Source organism: Anguilla rostrata, chromosome 7, assembly GCF_018555375.3.
Source record: "Anguilla rostrata isolate EN2019 chromosome 7, ASM1855537v3, whole genome shotgun sequence".
Taxonomy (NCBI): domain Eukaryota; kingdom Metazoa; phylum Chordata; class Actinopteri; order Anguilliformes; family Anguillidae; genus Anguilla; species Anguilla rostrata.
This window is the reverse complement of record NC_057939.1, coordinates 55,424,704-55,443,627: the sequence shown is the minus strand read 5'-3', so window position 1 is coordinate 55,443,627 and position 18,924 is coordinate 55,424,704. Positions and strand designations below refer to the sequence as shown.

At 45.2% G+C, this 18,924-nt stretch overlaps 1 protein-coding gene and 1 long non-coding RNA gene across 3 annotated transcripts in view; one reads left to right on the top strand and one right to left on the bottom strand.

Annotated features, from left to right (window-relative positions):
• Nucleotides 1-450: 450 nt before the first annotated feature.
• LOC135260106 (endophilin-A1-like) overlaps nucleotides 451-18,924 on the bottom strand; it is a 32,991-nt gene continuing 14,517 nt past the window's right edge. The window contains exons 2-10 of one of the 2 annotated variants that reach the window (XR_010331471.1): nucleotides 10,712-10,780; nucleotides 9,229-9,301; nucleotides 8,506-8,649; nucleotides 8,072-8,205; nucleotides 7,599-7,757; nucleotides 7,185-7,288; nucleotides 6,689-6,813; nucleotides 3,600-6,268; nucleotides 451-3,513 (exon numbers count right to left, since the gene is read on the bottom strand). Coding sequence is in view for 1 of the 2 variants with exons in the window: in XM_064345291.1 (XP_064201361.1) it covers nucleotides 6,072-6,268; nucleotides 6,689-6,813; nucleotides 7,185-7,288; nucleotides 7,599-7,757; nucleotides 8,072-8,205; nucleotides 8,506-8,649; nucleotides 9,229-9,301; nucleotides 10,712-10,780 (1,005 nt within the window). In the remaining variant the exon portion in view is untranslated. Of the gene's footprint in view, nucleotides 6,269-6,688; nucleotides 6,814-7,184; nucleotides 7,289-7,598; nucleotides 7,758-8,071; nucleotides 8,206-8,505; nucleotides 8,650-9,228; nucleotides 9,302-10,711; nucleotides 10,781-18,924 lie in introns of both variants that reach the window. The other variant, XM_064345291.1, reaches the window with a different exon arrangement.
• The window catches only part of LOC135260109 (uncharacterized), a 65,166-nt gene continuing 63,614 nt past the window's right edge, over nucleotides 17,373-18,924 (top strand). Inside the window, exon 1 of the long non-coding RNA XR_010331473.1 lies at nucleotides 17,373-17,694. This is a non-coding gene — a long non-coding RNA (uncharacterized LOC135260109). The remainder of the gene's footprint in view (nucleotides 17,695-18,924) is intronic.

Here is an 18,924-nt window from a genome sequence, read left to right as displayed (position 1 = left end):
GATAGTAATAATTTACAAAAAAAAAACAAAAACAAAAAGACAGGTGCCCAAAATTAGTCAAATGATTATGTGGACCATGTCCACATTGGGGTTGCTAATGGATACCTGACATGTCGGATGCTTTGCTGATATCCACAGTGAAATTCTTGTATTCGCTACAGGGATGAGTAGGTGCATTATGAATTCTCACCACTAGATGGCTTCTTTGATATGGATTTGGAAGGACGTGTAGACGTCTGACTCAAAAACACAATTAAATTTGTCATGGAAGTTGTTGAGTGTTCTGCTGGTTTTCAGCTTTAAACGTACACTGTCGGAGGAAGAGATGGTAATGCAAATGAGTTCTGTGGTTCCAGTATTTGTATAATATTTAGAGAAGGCCTTCTGATGCTGTGGCCTGTATTGTTGTGGCGTGTTTATGAAAGTACAAACTCAGGTGAGTCATGTGACTTGTGTCTTGGTGTTTATTTGAGTAAATAACATAGATTTATTTTCTCACATCAAGCAGTACATTTTCTTGTAATCCAGCACAGAAAAAAGAGGAAAAAAACGACAAATAAATAAAAACCAAGGACAACATCAGTGTGCAGCACAATAATCCTGCCATTACCCATTAATAATAGTTAAATATTATTAACAGTTCTGTACAAAAATAAGATAAGCTAGGTGCACAACCCTACACACAAGGTGGAAACCACAGGAGAAGCTGTACAGTCCTCATTGAGGGCAAAAATACTCACATTAATTGAAACCAAACGCAGGGAAACGGTTATGGAAATATCACCAGATAAACTGAATGCTCTGCCAGTTCACTCTGTATCTCCAGACCTTCTGCAAACAAACGGTACTAAACTCGAGTTGTGCTTCCCCTCACTAAAACAATCGCTGATATCGTAGATGAGCTTGGTCACTTTTCAAAATCCTACCCTCAATTATTGGTCCATTTTTCAAGAGATGTACCAGTAATACTGAGAAACTGGTGCAACAATTAAATATGGTGAAACAAGAAAAATGTGGTCATAGGTTCTGCCCCCTCTGCCCCCCCCCCTCCCCCCCACCCCACAAAAAAGAAAATAAAACAGTTACACTCCTCAGTTTCAAACACTGAAACATAATATCTTCCTGTTATTGCCGTACAGTTAATTCCATGCACTGTCATTTGTAGAATGACACAGTAAATCGCTTACCAAAGCACAGTCATTCTGAGTGAAATCACACGTGAACGTGCGAAATAACGTGTGCACATTTCCTTGTGAAGACGCTTAGAATCTAGAGAAAATGATGCTTCATTTCCATTCTCCTGTTAATTGTGAACTGGTATATTGCATTTCACTCTCTTAATCAAGAAGTTGAGTCCCTTATAAATACAAATACACATTTAAATCAGTTAATTAGAGAGAAACCCAAAGATCCGTTATTAACATGATTCATTCTATGAACCGTTCCATATATAGTAATTCCTTGCACGCCATACAAACGGCATAGCCTACTGCAGCTTGTAAACCAGGAGCAGGCTGGATAACGTCACGGAAGCAGTTGCGCTCAATCATTAGAGCGGGCTAACGATCCTGTGACATCATCACGGGTTGCAAGATGTTACCATATCAGTGTACACTGTATTCTCGGTATTAAGAAGTGATTGTATAATACGTCCGCGTGTGTATGACGCAGCGGTTTACGGTAAATAGCGAATGTGCGCGTTTTTACACGTGCTCCACAAGTGTAGCGGTAAAACACAACGGGTTCCATTAGGCCAAGTCTAAACTACCTGGCTGTACTCTGTCCAGGTGCAGCTAACACCTAACACATTATTACCCACTAGAAATTAAATCTGAAGCATTTTGGTTTCAAGCAAGCCAACCATAATGCCACGCCACTACACTTAAGATTCTGACTCAAGGCAAATGTATAATTCATAATGCAACATGTTTTTTTAAATCAGATTTTTGGAAAACAATGTCAATTTTGACAAAGACTTTTTGTCTTGTCTCACATAGTACTGGTAATTGGTAAAACAAGTTGTGGGAGAAAATTAGTTTCTCTGGAGGTCAAATTGAACACGCACTTACACATACAGTACATATCCATATTCTGTATATAGCTCCACTTAGTAATCACACGTGTAATAACTACTAATTACATTTCAGTAGTTTAACATAAATTGGTAATATTTTCAGGGATCTAAGGTAACTCAGCAAGGTTAAAAAAACAGGCTCATTTTTAACATTTTGGAGTGCAAGGAAAATTCAGTATTTACATAAGCTAATACAATTTTCATTACAAGACATGCTGCTAAGAGTCTCAGTAAACAGCATACAAAGCATTTACTCATATGGCAAAACATATTCAGTTCATATTCATATTCAGATTGTTTTGGATGAGCAGTGAATTCTCAGCAGGAATTATCAATGTCCATACTTAAAATATTGATTTATTTTTACACCAGTGCAAATAAAGACGTGGTGATTTATTAATGTAATGTAATGTCATAATAATGCACAAATGTGTTAAGGTAAATGAAGTAATCTGGGCAAAATAACCGACAGTGTTTAACTGACTGTCTGTAAGCCCAGTCCCTTCATCTTCTCTGGGCTCCTTAAGATATGCCTGTAAAATCAGAACTGACATGCGTGATACAAGCCGAAACAGTTCAAATTAAAATCAACAAGTGAAAACATGGACTTTAGCAGATTCTTCACTGGGAAAAATGCTCAGAACCCGAGGACATGAGTACATGGTGATTTCCTGGTGTTCATATTCCCGTGGCCCTGTCTGACATTAACAAAAGCCGCAAGGCCATTTCTGTTTTTGTATTTATACATATTCATTTGACAGTCACTTCACAAATACATTAACACGTTAAAAAATAGTGGATTTGGGAGTACGCTCCATGGTCATATAACTCTATATTGGTCCGGTTAGATTGGTCCACACACTGGAGGGTACCATGCTGTTGACTCAGGCACTGGTGGGTGTTTCTTGATGGGAAAATAACGTGTTTTATAAAATTCTTAGTGTGTATGCATTCTAAATGAAAAATAGACACACTTCCGTGGTATCATGCAAAAGAAGATCATGCTAAAGGTCAACACTATAGCTTTGCGAAAGCCATTGGTTTTGCCAGTCTAATTGGTACTCAAATGTAGGTGTTCATTGATTGGATGGGAATTTGATCTCAAAATGGCTTCCATGACCTTGGCTCTCCAGGCTCAGGAATACACACCACCACTACAGGTAAAGGTGAAGAGACACTGGAGATACCGTACAAAAGAGGGAATGGCCCAGGAAAACCAGGCTGCCATTATTTGGTAAAGAAGTTGGGAGTTTTCCCCCATCGGACGGAATCAGACTGCATGCACACAGTAGGGAAAGCCTTCTCAAACCACCATCATCTCCAGAATAAATTAGATGATGTAGTCCTCCAGTCACACTAAAATGAAAGCTGTAGCAGCAGAAGCTGCAGACTGGAATCATGACCCTCACACCTGCACAGAATGGTGTCACTGCGTACACCTGAACGCTACCAGACTGCACAGAATGGTGTCACTGCGTACACCTGAACGCTACCAGACTGCACAGAATGGTGTCACTGCGTACACCTGAACGCTACCAGACTGCACAGGTGTGTGCCCAATATTACACTGCGCTTATATACCTGAAAAGTCTCATGCTTTGGGGTTCTGGTGGATGCATTTTTTATAAATAATCACCAAGCAGGTAAGGCCAGCTCCCAGCATTATTAATCAGAAAAGTAAAATTTAAGTATAATTTGCACTTGGTTGAGGCATCTGGCTTATAGACTTAGTCACTTTCATTCAGTTTTCATTTATTTTCTGTATTGCAGCCGCAGAATTAGACTCTTTCTCCTCTCCAAAAAGCCAGTTTATCCAGTCATAAATCCGTTTTTAGAACAAGCAAAACATTGGCTAAATATAGTCATACCTCACAGACAGACAGTCTATTAAGATTCAGCATTTGCACTGCCAGCAGTAGCCTGTCTCAATGTCAACGGTATAAATCTCAAACTGCAAAGAAAACAGGAAATGGTCCTTACTTATTAAACAATAAATCAAATTGTTTTCACTGTTATATGTTTCATATTGTTGTTTGTGTTCAGATGTGCTATTACTGTTTGAGTTCTCAACACAAAAGATTATTTTTGCCTTCATCATTATGAAGTCAATTCACCTGATTAATTAAGAAAGTAGCTTCTTATTTTGAGTGTGCAGGCAAACCAACGTAGGCAAATTACATGTGATACTGTATTCGTCGTAAGTTAAAAAGAACAACGGCAATTACATGAATACAGACAGTAAAGCCAAAAATGTATCATTTTACCATATATGCTATTACCATATGAATATAATTACATTTATAAATATGGCAATTACATATATTTAATATATTACACACATTTTAACTTCTATTTGCAACATGACCTTTCGTTGTAATTTTACGTCTGAAACAAAAATGTTACTTCTTCAGAACAGAGAGCAAGCATTCCACTGGCTTAAACATACCCAGACCAGTGAGTTTTATTTAATCTTAGCACCACAGCAGTCCTACTTATTAAGCTTAATTCGTATGAGACTAAACACATCTACACCTCAGCACAGTGACCAGTAAAATGGGGTTTCTCTCATGTCAGAGGAAGCTGACAGTGGCTTAGAGTCGATAGGCTCAGTTCAAATACAGTTGAGATACCCAGAACTCAGTGTGCTAAAAGCACTTTAGGCAGAAACAGCTGTGTGTCTTCAGCACTGTCATAGGTGCAAGCACACTCCAGGTCTTTGTGCTGCTCATTTGTGTCATTAAGATTTTAAGGTGAGCTACCTGGTTGCATATTTTAATCCAATTTAAAGCCACAGAGATCTGTACTGTAATTAAGCTCATCGAATAGCTAATTTCTTTCACAGCTAGGCTCCAGAACTTTTTGAAATACTTTTTATTTGGTTTCTAGTCGGCTAACTAGTTTTAGCTACACAACACAGTTCTGTTCTAGGTGCTTCTACGAGCTGATCTGCAGGTACTGCAAATGTGTAAAGTAGAACGGACCAATCGAGCCAGCTGAGGAGTAAGCCAGGAAACCTCCCATGGTTCCCTCAGGAAAAACTATGCAGGCAGTGGAACAACGTTTATTGCAGTCCGAATATCAGGTGAAAAAGTCGCACAGGTGAGGACCATGCAGTCATGTTGTGGAAAGCTTCACTCACGTGACTATCGTTGGAGTCATAGCACATCATGGAATGGACATTTCCATTCTCCACCATGCATCAGTCTGGACAGAGGAAAATACCTGCTGTTTGCTGGGGTACTTCCTGGAACGGGGGGGTACCAATAGTTCTGAATACGGTGAAGAAATACAGCCTTTCACCGACTGTGGCCAATAAATATAAATATGAAAAAGACGGTCTATATTCACATACCACAGTTTCTTAGCAGATAGAATTTCACAAGTTCACAGGGGGCAGTCCTCAACTTTGATTTGTCCCAGCATGCAAGAAGACACCACACAAGGATAAAACTATTTGTTTCCATTTCTGTCCTTGTTCACTCTGAATTGCATATAAGCTAAGAAACTTGCCAGTCAAAAATAAATAGTACATGCCTCACAAAACTCTTTCAATTTTCCAATACCCCAAAACACCCCATTTCAGAGCACAAAACTTTTTTTGTTTTTTTTTTGTTAACAGAGTACAATGCGCTATATCTATTTCTACATCGAACAAGATCCAACTGACTTGACACTTTAAAAGTGAAATAGGACGGGGACGCACATTGTATTCTTGTCAGCTTCTGAGAAAAAAATACATCTGTGAAAAAATAAAAGGTAAATAACTTCTCATATAAGTCAACGAGATCTTACACTGATCTTACGGTAACGTTTTAGGGTACAAATAAGAGGAGCGGTTACCGCTGTCGCGTTGCAGGCGCAGGCCTGTCCCGGTTTGTCATCATTGTCTGCGTCGTCTTTGTGGCTATGAATGGAAACTTTGAGGAAGCAGTAGCACAGATGCGGGGAGAAGCCGATGTGTGGGCCCGAACTGCCCCCTGGGGTATGATGGGGGCAGTTAATGGGGCAGGGGCACCAGGATATCCACGTAGTTGATGGGGAAGAAGCCCGATTGGCCGTGCAGCATGCCCTCGTACCAGTTGTCGTCGATCTGATTGGTCAGGGTGATGACATCGCCCTCCTTGAAGCCCAGCTCGCCCTCGTTCTCGGGGTCAAAGTCATAGAGGGCGCGGCAGCAGGGCTGGTCCATGGGGGCTGAGACAGGGTAACAGGAAGGTCAGGGGGAAGTCCTCTACGGTATCTCTATGTCTGTGTCACACAGGGCCTGTCCAGACTCACGTCCCTGCTGAAGATTCCAGCTTGAACCAGTCTGAGCTGGTCAAGCTGGTTTAATCTGCTTTTATAACTCATCTGGCTGGTTTTAGCTGGAGTCTACCAGTTGAAATTAAAACCTACCGTCCTGCTGGTTTTAATTTCAACCTTAATTTGGTATACCTGATTCTACTAATTATCAGCTCAATGAGATCTCTAGTTGTTGAATGAGGTGTAGCATTGTTAGGGTTGGAGTGAAACCTACAGGACGGTAGATCTCCAGGTACAGGGCTGGGCAGCCCTGGTGTAAAGACAGCCCATGATGTAAGTAAAGTCAGTGGTGGAGAGTGGGCCTTATCTTACCGGGAGACTTGGCGGTGCCAGTGTGAGTTATTCCTCCGTTGTGGTTCTCGCTGGAGGTGAAGTCCATCACCATACGGGGCTTCGGGACGAACTCTCTCCTGGGCTTGCTGGAGGCCTCCCGTATTCTGTCAGATAAGGAGGGGAAAATCTGAGCAGTTGATTGAAAATAACCCCCATTAGTTCATAGTGAATTTGCGTCTGAACTACCCTCCCGGTTGCCCTGCGATAGATTGGTGGCCTGTCCAGGGTGTACTCCTGCCTCTCCCCCAATTCACGCCGGGATAGGCACCAGCACCCCCTGCGACTCTGACCAAGATAAGCGGGTGTAGATAATAGATGGATAGATGGATGAATGGATGGATAGATGGACTACCCTCCTGGTTCCCCGGTCTCAACATCAAACCCTTTACAGTATGGCATCAGTTTTGTTGCTCTGCCAAATTAAATTTAAAAAAAGGTTTGATGACTTAATCAGTAAGACCCCAAAGTGACGGACCTGTCCTCCATTTTGCTGGAGAGCTGCTGCAGGATCTCGGTAGCCTGCCGATGGTACTCCACCTGCGCCTGGACCAGGGCCGAGAGCTGGCTCACCTGCTCGATCTGATCAAACAGGAGAGAAACAGACACTGCAGTTAGGTACGGGCGGTAAACACAGCGAATTCCAGCACTCTAACATTCCCTACTCAGAATCAGAATAGCAAGGCCGTTAATAAACTCAGATGAGCTTTCGAGCCGTCGCTAGTTTCAGTTGCTATTACAAATTAACAGGGTGGATAGCCTGTACAAGAAGCCGAGACACGACAAGAAATCAACAAATGATTAACAGCAACATCTCAACCTATAACGCTGCAGACAAGACAGAGGGAAGCTAAAGAATGCATTTTAACAGAAGATAACACAAGGTCCTTACATCGCTCTCTAGCAGGTTGAACATGCTCTGTTCTGCGATCTCCTTGGATTCGTCGAACTTCTCCAGGGCTTGCTTGATCTCCTCGTCCTGCACTTTGCCCTGCCGCTTCTTCTTGTAGTCGAAGTCAAGGCGTCGGCCTTCCATTTTCTTAAGGTGGTGCTGAAAGAGAACAGGAGCGTGTCTTTGGATTAGTACTACACCAGGTTCTCAGTTTGGCAGCAGTGCAGTTCAGTAATCATTGGGCCTGTGTTTTAGGAGCATATATCTCTTTTCTGACTGTTGGGATATTTTATGTTTTTGGAAAATCTCATTCAAAATAAACTCAAAGTTAACATCAGGATACTTCAACATGTCTCACCAAATGATTGATTTTTTTTTCATCTGACTTTTTTATACCTTAGAACAAGCCAATGTCATTTCAGGCTGGCTTGAAGATGTCAGCAGGCTCCTTATGCTTTTAAAAATGGCGGTACCTGTATCTCCTTCAGGTCTTTATCATGCAGATTCTGCAGGGGGTCGATGAAGTTCTGCTTCACCTCCATGTCGAGTGCGTCCTTCACCTCACCAAGCTCACGCATAGCTTCCCCAGCATCGATTAGAGCCAGACCTTAGAAACACAGCCCTTACACAGTCAAAACTCAGGCAAAACAGAATACCAGTTAGAGCCAGATCTCAGTATCACAAGCAAAGAGCTTCGCCTGTCTCATATATCCTCTATTTTATGCCTTTTTGTTATGTTATGCAGGTTATGAAAATAAACTCATAGACAGGTTTGCTCAACGACAGAAAGAATGAAGAATTAATTTTTTGGGGTGAATGCTAAATCGTTATCATTACGATTTATCGCGGTCATTATCAGTGTGACCGGGAGCACTGCATTGTGGGAGAATTCGGCGTTTGGTCTCACCGAAGCAGGACTCCTCCCCGAGCTCCTTGCCGAACTTCTGCATGGCCTCCCCCAGCACGGTCTCGGCCTGGGGGTACCCCGGGCCCTTCTCCTGCCCCCGAATTTTGGACATGGTGTTGATCATGCTGAGCTTGGCCCTGGAGGCTGCAGGGGGCAGGACAGGTCACATTTAAGCGGCCGCCCGCGTCCCGACCCCCCTCCAGGGGCACGGAGGCAGCCCTGTACACCCCCCAGCACACTCCGTCTGGCTCTCATAATAACCCCAAAGCTTTGCACACATGCTAGAGGACACACCGTCAAGGATCCTTTAATAAATGATCTGTCGTACGCTATTCAGTATGCGATTGATTATTTTCTTTGTACAAACATTGTTAGCTGTATTTTCAGGCCAAACCAAAGGCTCTAAACAAAGAAAAATATTGATTGTCTCTCTGCTTGAACAACAGATCAGCATCATTGTGATGGATGAGATTTACAAGCCCGAAGCCTGGCACAGCTACAGTGTGTATTTCTGAACACAAAAATCTGAGCGAGGGAGGGATGGAGAGAGAAAGAGAGAGAGAGAGAGAGTAAGAGAGAGAGAGAGAGAGACGGAGAGAGACAGAGAGAGAGAAAGCATGCGCGCATGTACATGCATATGCGCATCTATTGGTGTGTATGTGTCCATGTTGGGGCTCATGCGTGTCTGTGGCCTGTCGTGTGAGGCTGTACAGGTTTGCTCACCTGGGTTGGGCTGCAGGTACTCTGTTGTCCTGGTCATTATTTCTAAGACCGCCCTGCTGGTAGTGTCCACTTTCTACAGCAATACAACAGACAGCATGCATGCACTCAAGTTAACTGCTCGAATTAAGAGATAGGATGCATACCCTCAATTTATTTAACAAATGTATTTACTTATGAATTTATTCTTAAAATTATAGTGAACTGTCAGAACAGTGTAGATGGAAGTGTGCTAAACTGACTAAACTAAAGGTAGCTTAATTATTCTGTCTTCTCAATGTAAAAGAATCGTACAGGAAGCGGACATGAGGGGCTTAGAGCTCAGAATACTCAAAAGTAGCTTAGTCTGAAAAGTAGCTTAATCACAAACACAAATGCGGAGAGCCACCCTGGATTTAAGTGGAACATCTGTGCTATGTGTCTGTGCAACAGTCTCTATCAGACACAAAGGAACTTGCTGATCGCTGGACACTGATTATATTATTGCTCACACTGATTTTGGGATTGTGGAAACCCTTATTGTACCTCAGTGCTTCTGAGTTCCAAGTTTTTGTGGAAGAAAAGCAAAAACATGTCCTTGATGGCCGGGGCAGAGTTCTAACACAGTCGTGCACTGTTGTCTAAGTGAGGGCTATTGAGTTACTGTACTGTCACCCGACAGCCTTTCCTCTGGTTTGCGTATGAGTCTGAAATACTGCCTCTGAACCTCATTCATCGGGATTAGATATCATTTAAGCCTGAATGTCAAACCGTATACAATAAATCTGCCCGGAAGTCCGATAAAAGCTCAGAGATCACCATCCGGAGAATGAATAATGTGACCTTTACTGCTGTTTGGAGAGCTAATGGCCTGTTGAGCAAGCAGCCATTTTATCCTCATTTGCTTGACCTTAAAGGAGCCAATCACTGCACAAGACATATGCAGGGTTATAGGGCCTCCCTTAAAGAGCCAATCACTGCCCAGGACATATGCAGGCATATAGGGCCTCCCTTAAAGAGCCAATCACTGCCCAGGACATATGCAGGGTTATAGGGCCTCCCTTAAAGAGCCAATCACTGCTCAGGACATATGCAGGCTTATAGGGTTTCCCTTAAAGAGCCAATCACTGCTCAGGACACATGCAGGCATATAGGGCCTCCCTTAAAGAGCCAATCACTGCCCAGGACATATGCAGGCATATAGGGCCTCCCTTAAAGAGCCAATCACTGCCCAGGACATATGCAGGGTTATAGGGCCTCCTTAAAGAGCCAATCACTGCCCAGGACACATGCAGGGTTATAGGGTTTCCCTTAAAGAGCCAATCACTGCCCAGGACATATGCAGGGTTATAGGGCCTCCTGCTCTCCTGTCTCAGAGACGTTCTGGAGCAGAACAAGGCTGCGCTGCTCTCCTTTGTTCACTGATCCTCAGGAAGGCTCCAGAAGGGAATGATTAGTGACTCTCTCGTGTTTCGTAAGGATGTGAGAAGGGTTCAAGCAAAAGCACCTTTTCCATTTCTTTGAAGTCGTCATCGAGTTTGGTTCCCTCAGCGCCTCCAACCTTCTCGCTCACTTTCTGCGGGAGAGAAAACGAGAAAAGGATGAAAGAAGAGGACAAAACGACAAAAGATGGGAGAGGAGAGCGGAGAGCTCTTTTTAAAGGAAAGCAGACAGTCCGTCCTCCTTACGTATTCCTCATGATTTCAGATTAGGAAAGCAGAGCAGGTCGCAGGTAGAGACGGCATCACAGAGCAAAATCTGCCACAGCTGGGAATGAAACCCCTCAGCAGCCCTGGGGGTGGGGGGCGGGGCAGGGGGAGGGGGGGGATGCTGGAAGTGGGGGGCCGTATTTGGGGTAAAATTCTGTCGCTCTATGTACAGCACCACACAGTCAGGAACAAGAGAGGAACAGTCCTGCTGAGCATGTTGGGTGTAAAAGCTTACTGTGGCCCAGAGCCTAGAGCATCTGCACTGCACTCTCAGACGGAACTTTGTGTGCTGCTGCTGTGTACATTCATAACCTTCAGCCAGAGACTTTACCCAGTGACCTCCCTAGCAAAATCCAGCCTTACAAATGCTTACACCCAGCCCTACTGGAGGCTTCCACTGAGAAAAAGTCCAAATTTATACTGGCAGGGAAAGCAGCAGATCTCAAATGTGTACTGACTACTAAAGTTCTGTCTACTGTGTGTCTTTTTAAAGATTTGTCCCCATTAAATTTCACATACGACTGTAAGACAGTGAGCTCTTCACACACAATTCAACTGAGCTGAACCAGCAATTTATTTCTCAGATGCCCTTAGATTTACCTTCTGAAACTACAGTACATTGCAAACGTGACGCTTCTGTTTGTATATTTCACACAGAGCGAGCTTATTATCTACGATGAACGCTGACATTGTACTTCACCGTACTCTAAAATCCCTAATGAAAGCTGAGGATCATACTGAACACAACAACCCATCATTTATGTCCTGGAGCAGCAGATGTGTCTCTGTATTATATATTTGTTTAGTCTCCTTGTGATTTGTTCCTAGCACGCAGATTAACCACACACAGGGAGACCAATCTTTTAATTTAGGTAATGTTGTCTAACGATTCGCTGTGCTAAATCAGGTAATGTTGTCTAACGATTCGCTGTGCTAAATCAGGTAATGTTGTCTAACGATTCGCTGTGCTAAATCAGGTAATGTAGTCTAACGATTCGCTGTGCTAGGGCCCTGCCATGTCTGCATACTGACTGTCATCTCTCATCTGTCAGAGCAGGGTAAACGCAGGCTGTAAGTGCCCCCCCGATGCCCCCCCCCCCCAACCCCCCCACCCCTCTCCATCAGAGTGAGAGCCTGCAGTAAATCAGGTGCAGTGCCCTGTCATAAAACTGAGCACCACACCCCCCTCCCCGTCCCGCCCCCACAGCGTTTCCACCCCCCCCCCCCCCCCACACTGTTTACGGTGTTTATGGAGCTGAGCTCCAGTGCTGGAGGACTCGGGTCCGAGGAGACCCATATCTAAGTGATCTGAGAGCCTCGCTTACAGTTTTTACGGTCATAATTAATGAAGGGGTCAGTATGTGCGCACGGAAGTACACAAACAGGCCCGCAGGGACACGCATGCACGCATGTACAGGTTTACACATCGACAATAATGCACACACACGCACAGATACACACATTCCTCCCCAAGGCTCTTGTAAATAAGACCAGGCCTCCTTATATCAGTCAGGGAGCTGCAGTCATCTTTATATTCATGTCTTTGTTTTTCTTCTTCATGCTTCAAGTATCATGTGAAAGCACAGAGGATGGGTTTGGATTCCCACGTCTCCTTGATATCAGGGGTCCAGACTTCCCGAGTGGATGTGGGATTTTCACAGCGTGTGCAGCCATTCATGCCGACCCCTCAGAAAGTCTGTCTCTGCCTCCTGCAGCGCCCCCTATAGGCTGGCGGGGGCGCTGCAGAGGAGAGGAGAAAAGCTCAGAGATGCACCTGGGCAGTATGAGGCCCACACTGTACAGAAGCTTCAGAATGTCCCGTTCGTCTCGGGCAACGGTGGCTGTGCATATTTAATCAGCTCTGGGTGGGTCTGACGCCAGCCAGCCAATCGGACGGCCCGACCTGGTAAACTGAATTCACTCGGGGCGGAGGAGCATTTTGCCATCGCAGGAGGTGCAGCCGCAGGACGTGACATGTTCAGCACAGAGAAACCGCACACAGACACCAGAACGCATTTCCCCCCCACCGCCTGTAAACAGCCAAATAATCCCCATGCGCCCCTGCATCCAGCGGCGTCAGTCCCTCCTTAACACCGTCAACATCACGTGGAATTCTTCATCACCGAGGAGAGCCGGTTGCTATGGAAACAGGGACCTGCCTGGGCGGAGACGTGGGTTTCCTGCTCTGCTCTCCGTGTCAGGCACCGCCCCCAAACTGAGGCGATCCAGATCCTTCCCCCGAGCGCACGGCGACATCATAACAACTGCTCGTCACAGGAGCGTTCTTCATTATTTGTGCATCTTTTTTAAAGATGCGTGGCAAAGCAGAACGCCTTTGAGCACAATAAGGCGCGGGTTCGAGGGGACGCCGAGTGTGGATCTTAAACAGCGAGACAGGAGCTGGGAGAATTAGACTCTCAGCAGGGGAAGGGAACAGGCAGGCACACAGCACTGAGACTGAATAAAATCACACCTCAGCATTCATGGCTGTGTGTCAGAACAGAATCTACAAAACCAGAGATGGTACCGGCCCTGTGCTGTTATAAACCAAAAAATTAAAATAAATATAAAATTTTTTTTCTTCATGACAAGTTGTTACTATGGTCACGGCGAGAACACAGTGTCCTGGAAAACCTAGAACGATTTAAAAATAAAACAAGCAGAGATCTGTGAGCCCAGTGGTGTGTGATCCATCTGTTCTACCTGCTGGCTGGAGTGCGTGGAGCTTGCCGACGCTGAGGGACAGGACCCAACTTTCTGCTCGAGCAGCTCTGAGGGGAACGAACGCCCCAAAACTGTTTCTGCTCGAGCAGCTCTGAGGGGAACGAACGCCCCAAAACTGTTTCTGCTCGAGCAGCTCTGAGGGGACAGGACGCCCCAAAACTGTTTCTGCTCGAGCAGCTCTGAGGGGAACGAACGCCCCAAAACTGTTTCTGCTCGAGCAGCTCTGAGCGGGACGAACGCCCCAAAACCGCTCGGCCACACTCTCAAAAACCACACTGACGCGTTTGGTCCTCCGTGTTTGGCTGTGTGCAGAGGGACTAGGCTTTGCTCTGAATCTCAGCCCCCCTGGACTGTGAGCCCTGTGGGGAAGCACAGCAATCCAAGCCTGTGACTCACAGTGATTACTGAATAATTACTGAAGGAGGCAAAGCACATTCATCCATCACTGGGCGAGGTACCAAGCATCAATTCTGCACAATAAAAAAGCCAAAACACCTCACAGGGTGGCACTACATCAACACAAGCATCCATTGCTACCATCTGTGGAGGTATCACAACCCTACATCTCACAGACACCTGTCTGTGCAGGTTTAAAACCCCACCTCACAGACACCTGTCTGAGCGGGTATCACAACCCACAGCTTACAAATATGTAAAATTAACAATACAAAACACAAAGCCAGTGCCCAGAATTATAGCTGCTGTAACCAAAGATTCTGCTCAGAAAAGATTGCAGCGAGAAAGAAGAACCTCCACTATGCCTCCTCAGGCTGAGAGGGGTTTGCCGTCTTGAATCCAGATGAGATGACACATGCTGCCTCTGGAAAATGCTTTTCTTCCATTGTGCTACTCCAGCTTTGTGCTGTGCCTGTTGAAATCTCATTTATCTGCAGGAAACCACATTCACACCGTGACAGTTAAAAACCGTAACGGTTTGAACACAGAGTTTCCCTTGAAGCTAAACTGCATTTACTGGCATTGGTTTACTCCATCTTCCAGGGCTGTATTTATACACACCGTGCCTCACTGTTAACATACATGTAGCATGTACCGTAGGTCAGGAGCCTCATGTGAGTAATGGCTCTAGGGTCAGTTAGCTAGGGGCGTGGCCCTACCGGCGTCGCTGGTTACCGCGGCGAGTTCCTCAAAGGTGGAGGTGTGCGTCCTCCCAAACGTTGCCCCGCAAGGTCACCTCCCCACGGAGAGGCACTTCCCGTGACTCTGAGGAGTGGGGGGGGGGGGTGGAAGGCGGAAGGCGCCCATATCGATATCCATCAGACAGCGGCAAGATCAAACCCGGCTGGATGGATAGCCCCCATCCCCCCTGTGATTGTGATTCAGACCGACTCAGACATGGATCTGTAACATGCTGTGTGTAACACTGAATGTTAAAATGTGCAAGAACCATTTTCAGATTAAATCACGTTTCAGAAATCCGATTTTCTAACGTCCTTTCCATATTCCATATCCATCGTTGGGCCTTCAGTGATGAGACAGCCGTGTGCTCACTTCTCCCAGGTATCAGATCTTAGCTTCGCTAATGATCTTACCGTCTGCCCCGGCTGCAACAAGGTGGCTTACGGCTGGAGATCTGCTCAGTCTGAGCCTGATCCAGTGAGAGCTGCCCGAAGATCAGCCCAGCATGCGTACCGCCTTGCCGTCTGGATAGCGGTAGGAAGGTCACAAATATTACAAAAAGACCACGAAATGACCTGTGTCCTGACCAATCGGAAGCCGCAAACACTGACCGGGGTACAGGATATGGTTGTCCGGTAGGGGGAGGGGGGTATAGAACATGGAATTCATCCGAATTGGACCGGACCGTGGGGTCACAGGGACGCCCGTGTCCAGTGCGTAACGGGTGTGCTTCTGGTTCCTCTGCCCAACCCCTCACCCTCCCCTGACATCGCTCTCCCTGCAGCCGTCTCCGTTTCCCTAATCCCGCCCGGCACATCCTGTCCTCCCGTAAGCCCAGCGGTGACTCACACTGCCTGGGCAGATTGAGCTCCGGGGAACAGCAGCTTCTGAACTGGAGCAGGAGACGGATGTGTCACACGGACCCTGTGTTCACTCCGTAACACCCCCCAGACCTGCAGTTCAGCTCCGCTGTCCCAAATTCACCCCTGCCAATACAGCACATCGCTCTACCCCCAGAGGAAAGAGTCATCTGCCAGGGCCTGCAGTCACCAAGCGTGTTACTGAGATTCCAGAAGAAAAGGTCTCTGTGAATACAGGGTGTGATGCATGGTAAGGATGAATAAATGCAGAGAAAGAACAAACCCGATTTCAGAACAACAATGAGAAACAACCCAAAAATAATGGTTTTAATAACAGAATAAATCTGCAGGCTTTTGTTCAGGCATACCACACATTCCCAGCCCAGACGGGCCGAATTTGCCAGGTTCTGCTGTTCCCTGGCAACAGACATTTCAAGATCATCTGAAGTGGAACAGCATGCAGGGCTGCAAAGGCCTCTGCAGGTCAGACCCTGAAACGCACCGCAGAGGAGAAATAATGCGCGACCATGGGGGTGAGGGGTTATCCTGGAACCCGTCCAGTCTCTAATCTCCGGTTGCCAGCCCCCGCTGCCCCCGCTGCCCCCGCTGCCCCCGCTGCCTGCCTGTCTGCCGCTGGCCTAATCTGACGGGGCTGCGCTGCTCTTATGCAACGCTGGAGTGGCTCAAAGTCACGGGCCGCGTGCGGGCTTCCTCTGTGTCCATGTGACCGCGCCAGATCACATGATCAAAGGGCTCCAGCTGATTCTGCTCCCCTCTTACATCACAGGCTCTCAATCTCAGAAGACCTGACTTACATGCAAAGATACATGCACACACACTCACACACACAGACACACATATGTTCTCACACATACACGTGCACACTCACGCAAACATAAAGAGGAAGACTTTCACATACATGCACACACGCGCAGACACACATGCCTTCACACGCAGACATACATACACATGCACATGCACATACATGCAAACACACTCATGCAATCAGGCACGCCCGCACATAAATCCGCTCAAACTCTTGGGCTTGATGTGACATTGTTTTGTCCCCTATTCTACAGTACAGAGGCACTAGAGCTCACACAGAATGACATTTCAATAATGCAACAGTCATAAAAAGGGCTTTTCTCATTCATGCTCCATGCAGTTAAAAGAAAGATAAAAGAGTTTCTCATTCCTGTAATGGTGCCAAGATACAAATTTGACTTCTAAATTGCATGATTTGTCAATCATTCCAAATTATTCAACCTGCAGAGCTCAAATTAGATGGACGGGTCTTTGAATGGAATAATGAGGTTTCAAAGAGCAAATACATAATTATAATGATCACAAAATTTGGTGAAATATTACACAGGCTGCAGCCAAATTGGGAATAAAATTATACCTTTCAAGGTGTCAACCTGCACATAGCATTATAGGCTTCACAACAGATTTATATTTACTTAAGAACATAAACTGGGACATAAACACCCAACATAGCCATAGGCGCAGAAAGTAGGGGTGCTTAGTGTGCTGCAGCACCCCCTGCTGGTGGGAAGCCTACTGTAATAATTAGGGAAAACCTTGTCAGTCACCGATTGTTAACATTTTAGTTACACTCTAAAATAGCGAATAAAATTATTATTGTGACCCAAACAATTAGATAGAAGACAGTCTTCAAGTCACTTTCAATCATTTATATAAAAGGGACTAAAAAGTTTAATCAATGTGAGATGTCGAATCTGCACCCTGATACAATACGCGCGATAGCACCGCCCAATGAAACACCAATCAGTGCTCTGCAATCATACCATTCAAACAGGTGGACACGTTAGTTAGTTGAACTTGTCGTTCGTCGCTACATTGAAAAGATCTGTTTCCGACCCTTTGTCGGCTGGAAACCTGCCTGCGGACCTTAACAACTCAAAAAAGGTTAAAACACCTGCACATCTTACATGGACAAAGGTAGTGACATTCTCGACAGATTGAACATTAAACCCGTCATTAGAATTCTAATCAACAGGCCGGAGTGCAAGGCTACATTTGGGGCCTTCTGAGTGCAGGTAAGAGATCTGGTTATTCAGTACACTGCCGCCGTGCAGAATGTTTAATTGACAATGTTTTGTAATATACAAATTGACTTGGCTACTATTTAATGTGCAATATAAACATCAAGTTGAAAATGGCAGCAGTGAGTGTGCGACAGTGTGTGAATATGTAGGCTATGCGTTTGGTAATCGCTTGAGAGGCAACAGATGCGATTGGTGTATTATTGCGTAATGGCCGTCGAATTCACAAGTTGTGGTGTGTATTGTGCAAACTATATAGTGGCAGCATAATTTAGACCGTCTAAATTGGTCATCTTATCATTGGTTTAAGACCGGTGTAAGCGCTAGTAACAGCCAACTGTGAGCATACATTAAATAATTATTGGGCCTTCATGTCAAGCTAGCCCTCCAGCTTTCATACATGACAGATTTGTGAATCATTGAGTCTGTCGAAATGCTTAAAAAGCAGTAATTGTGGGTTTTGTGTTGTGCATTCATACGCAAAGAAAAGATGCCCTGTTTTTGTTTCGTTCAATATCGTTAATCACCCTCTGGACCCAGCCTGTTTTTATTCTGCACGCAAGGTGCTAGTTTTGTACTTGGCAGGATTGTTTGTTTGCTGAACAGGTTACCCTACAGGGTTGGAGTCCTGATCTATGTGGTCACTTCTGGCACTACGATCTTTACTTCACTCTAGTGTTTTTCTGCACCTCTGCCCCTTGAACTGATGCACTTGTTGTACGTCGCTCTGGTTGAGAGCGTCTGCTAAATGCCTATAATGTAATTGTAATGTAAAAGGTGCAGAGGGTATGTGTGTGGACTTGTTTATTTTGTTATGCATTGTATTTGTTATGCGTTATGCACTGTATTTGTTTACACCTTATATAGTTTACATCTGTTTTGCGTAGTTATGTCATCGTATGTATGGAGTTAAAATGTAACCGAAAACTACTTGGTTTAAAGCCCCCTCCCTGCTAGTTAAACAAATAAAATTAAAGCAACGAATATTCAAATTGTGACGTCACGATTTAGCATTTCCGTCGGCAGTACCATAGACACACATGGGCAGCACCACCAGCTGAAAACATCTTCCTGCGCCCCTGGGCTGTGCAACATTTAGCTTGTTTAGGTGGTCGTGCTCGTTCTGTTCGTCATATACCCCATTCATTGTGTCCTGTTTGAAGCTGAACGGTATGGAATCCCGAGACTGATTCCACGCACTGTGAAGAAGATAACCACGTGCAC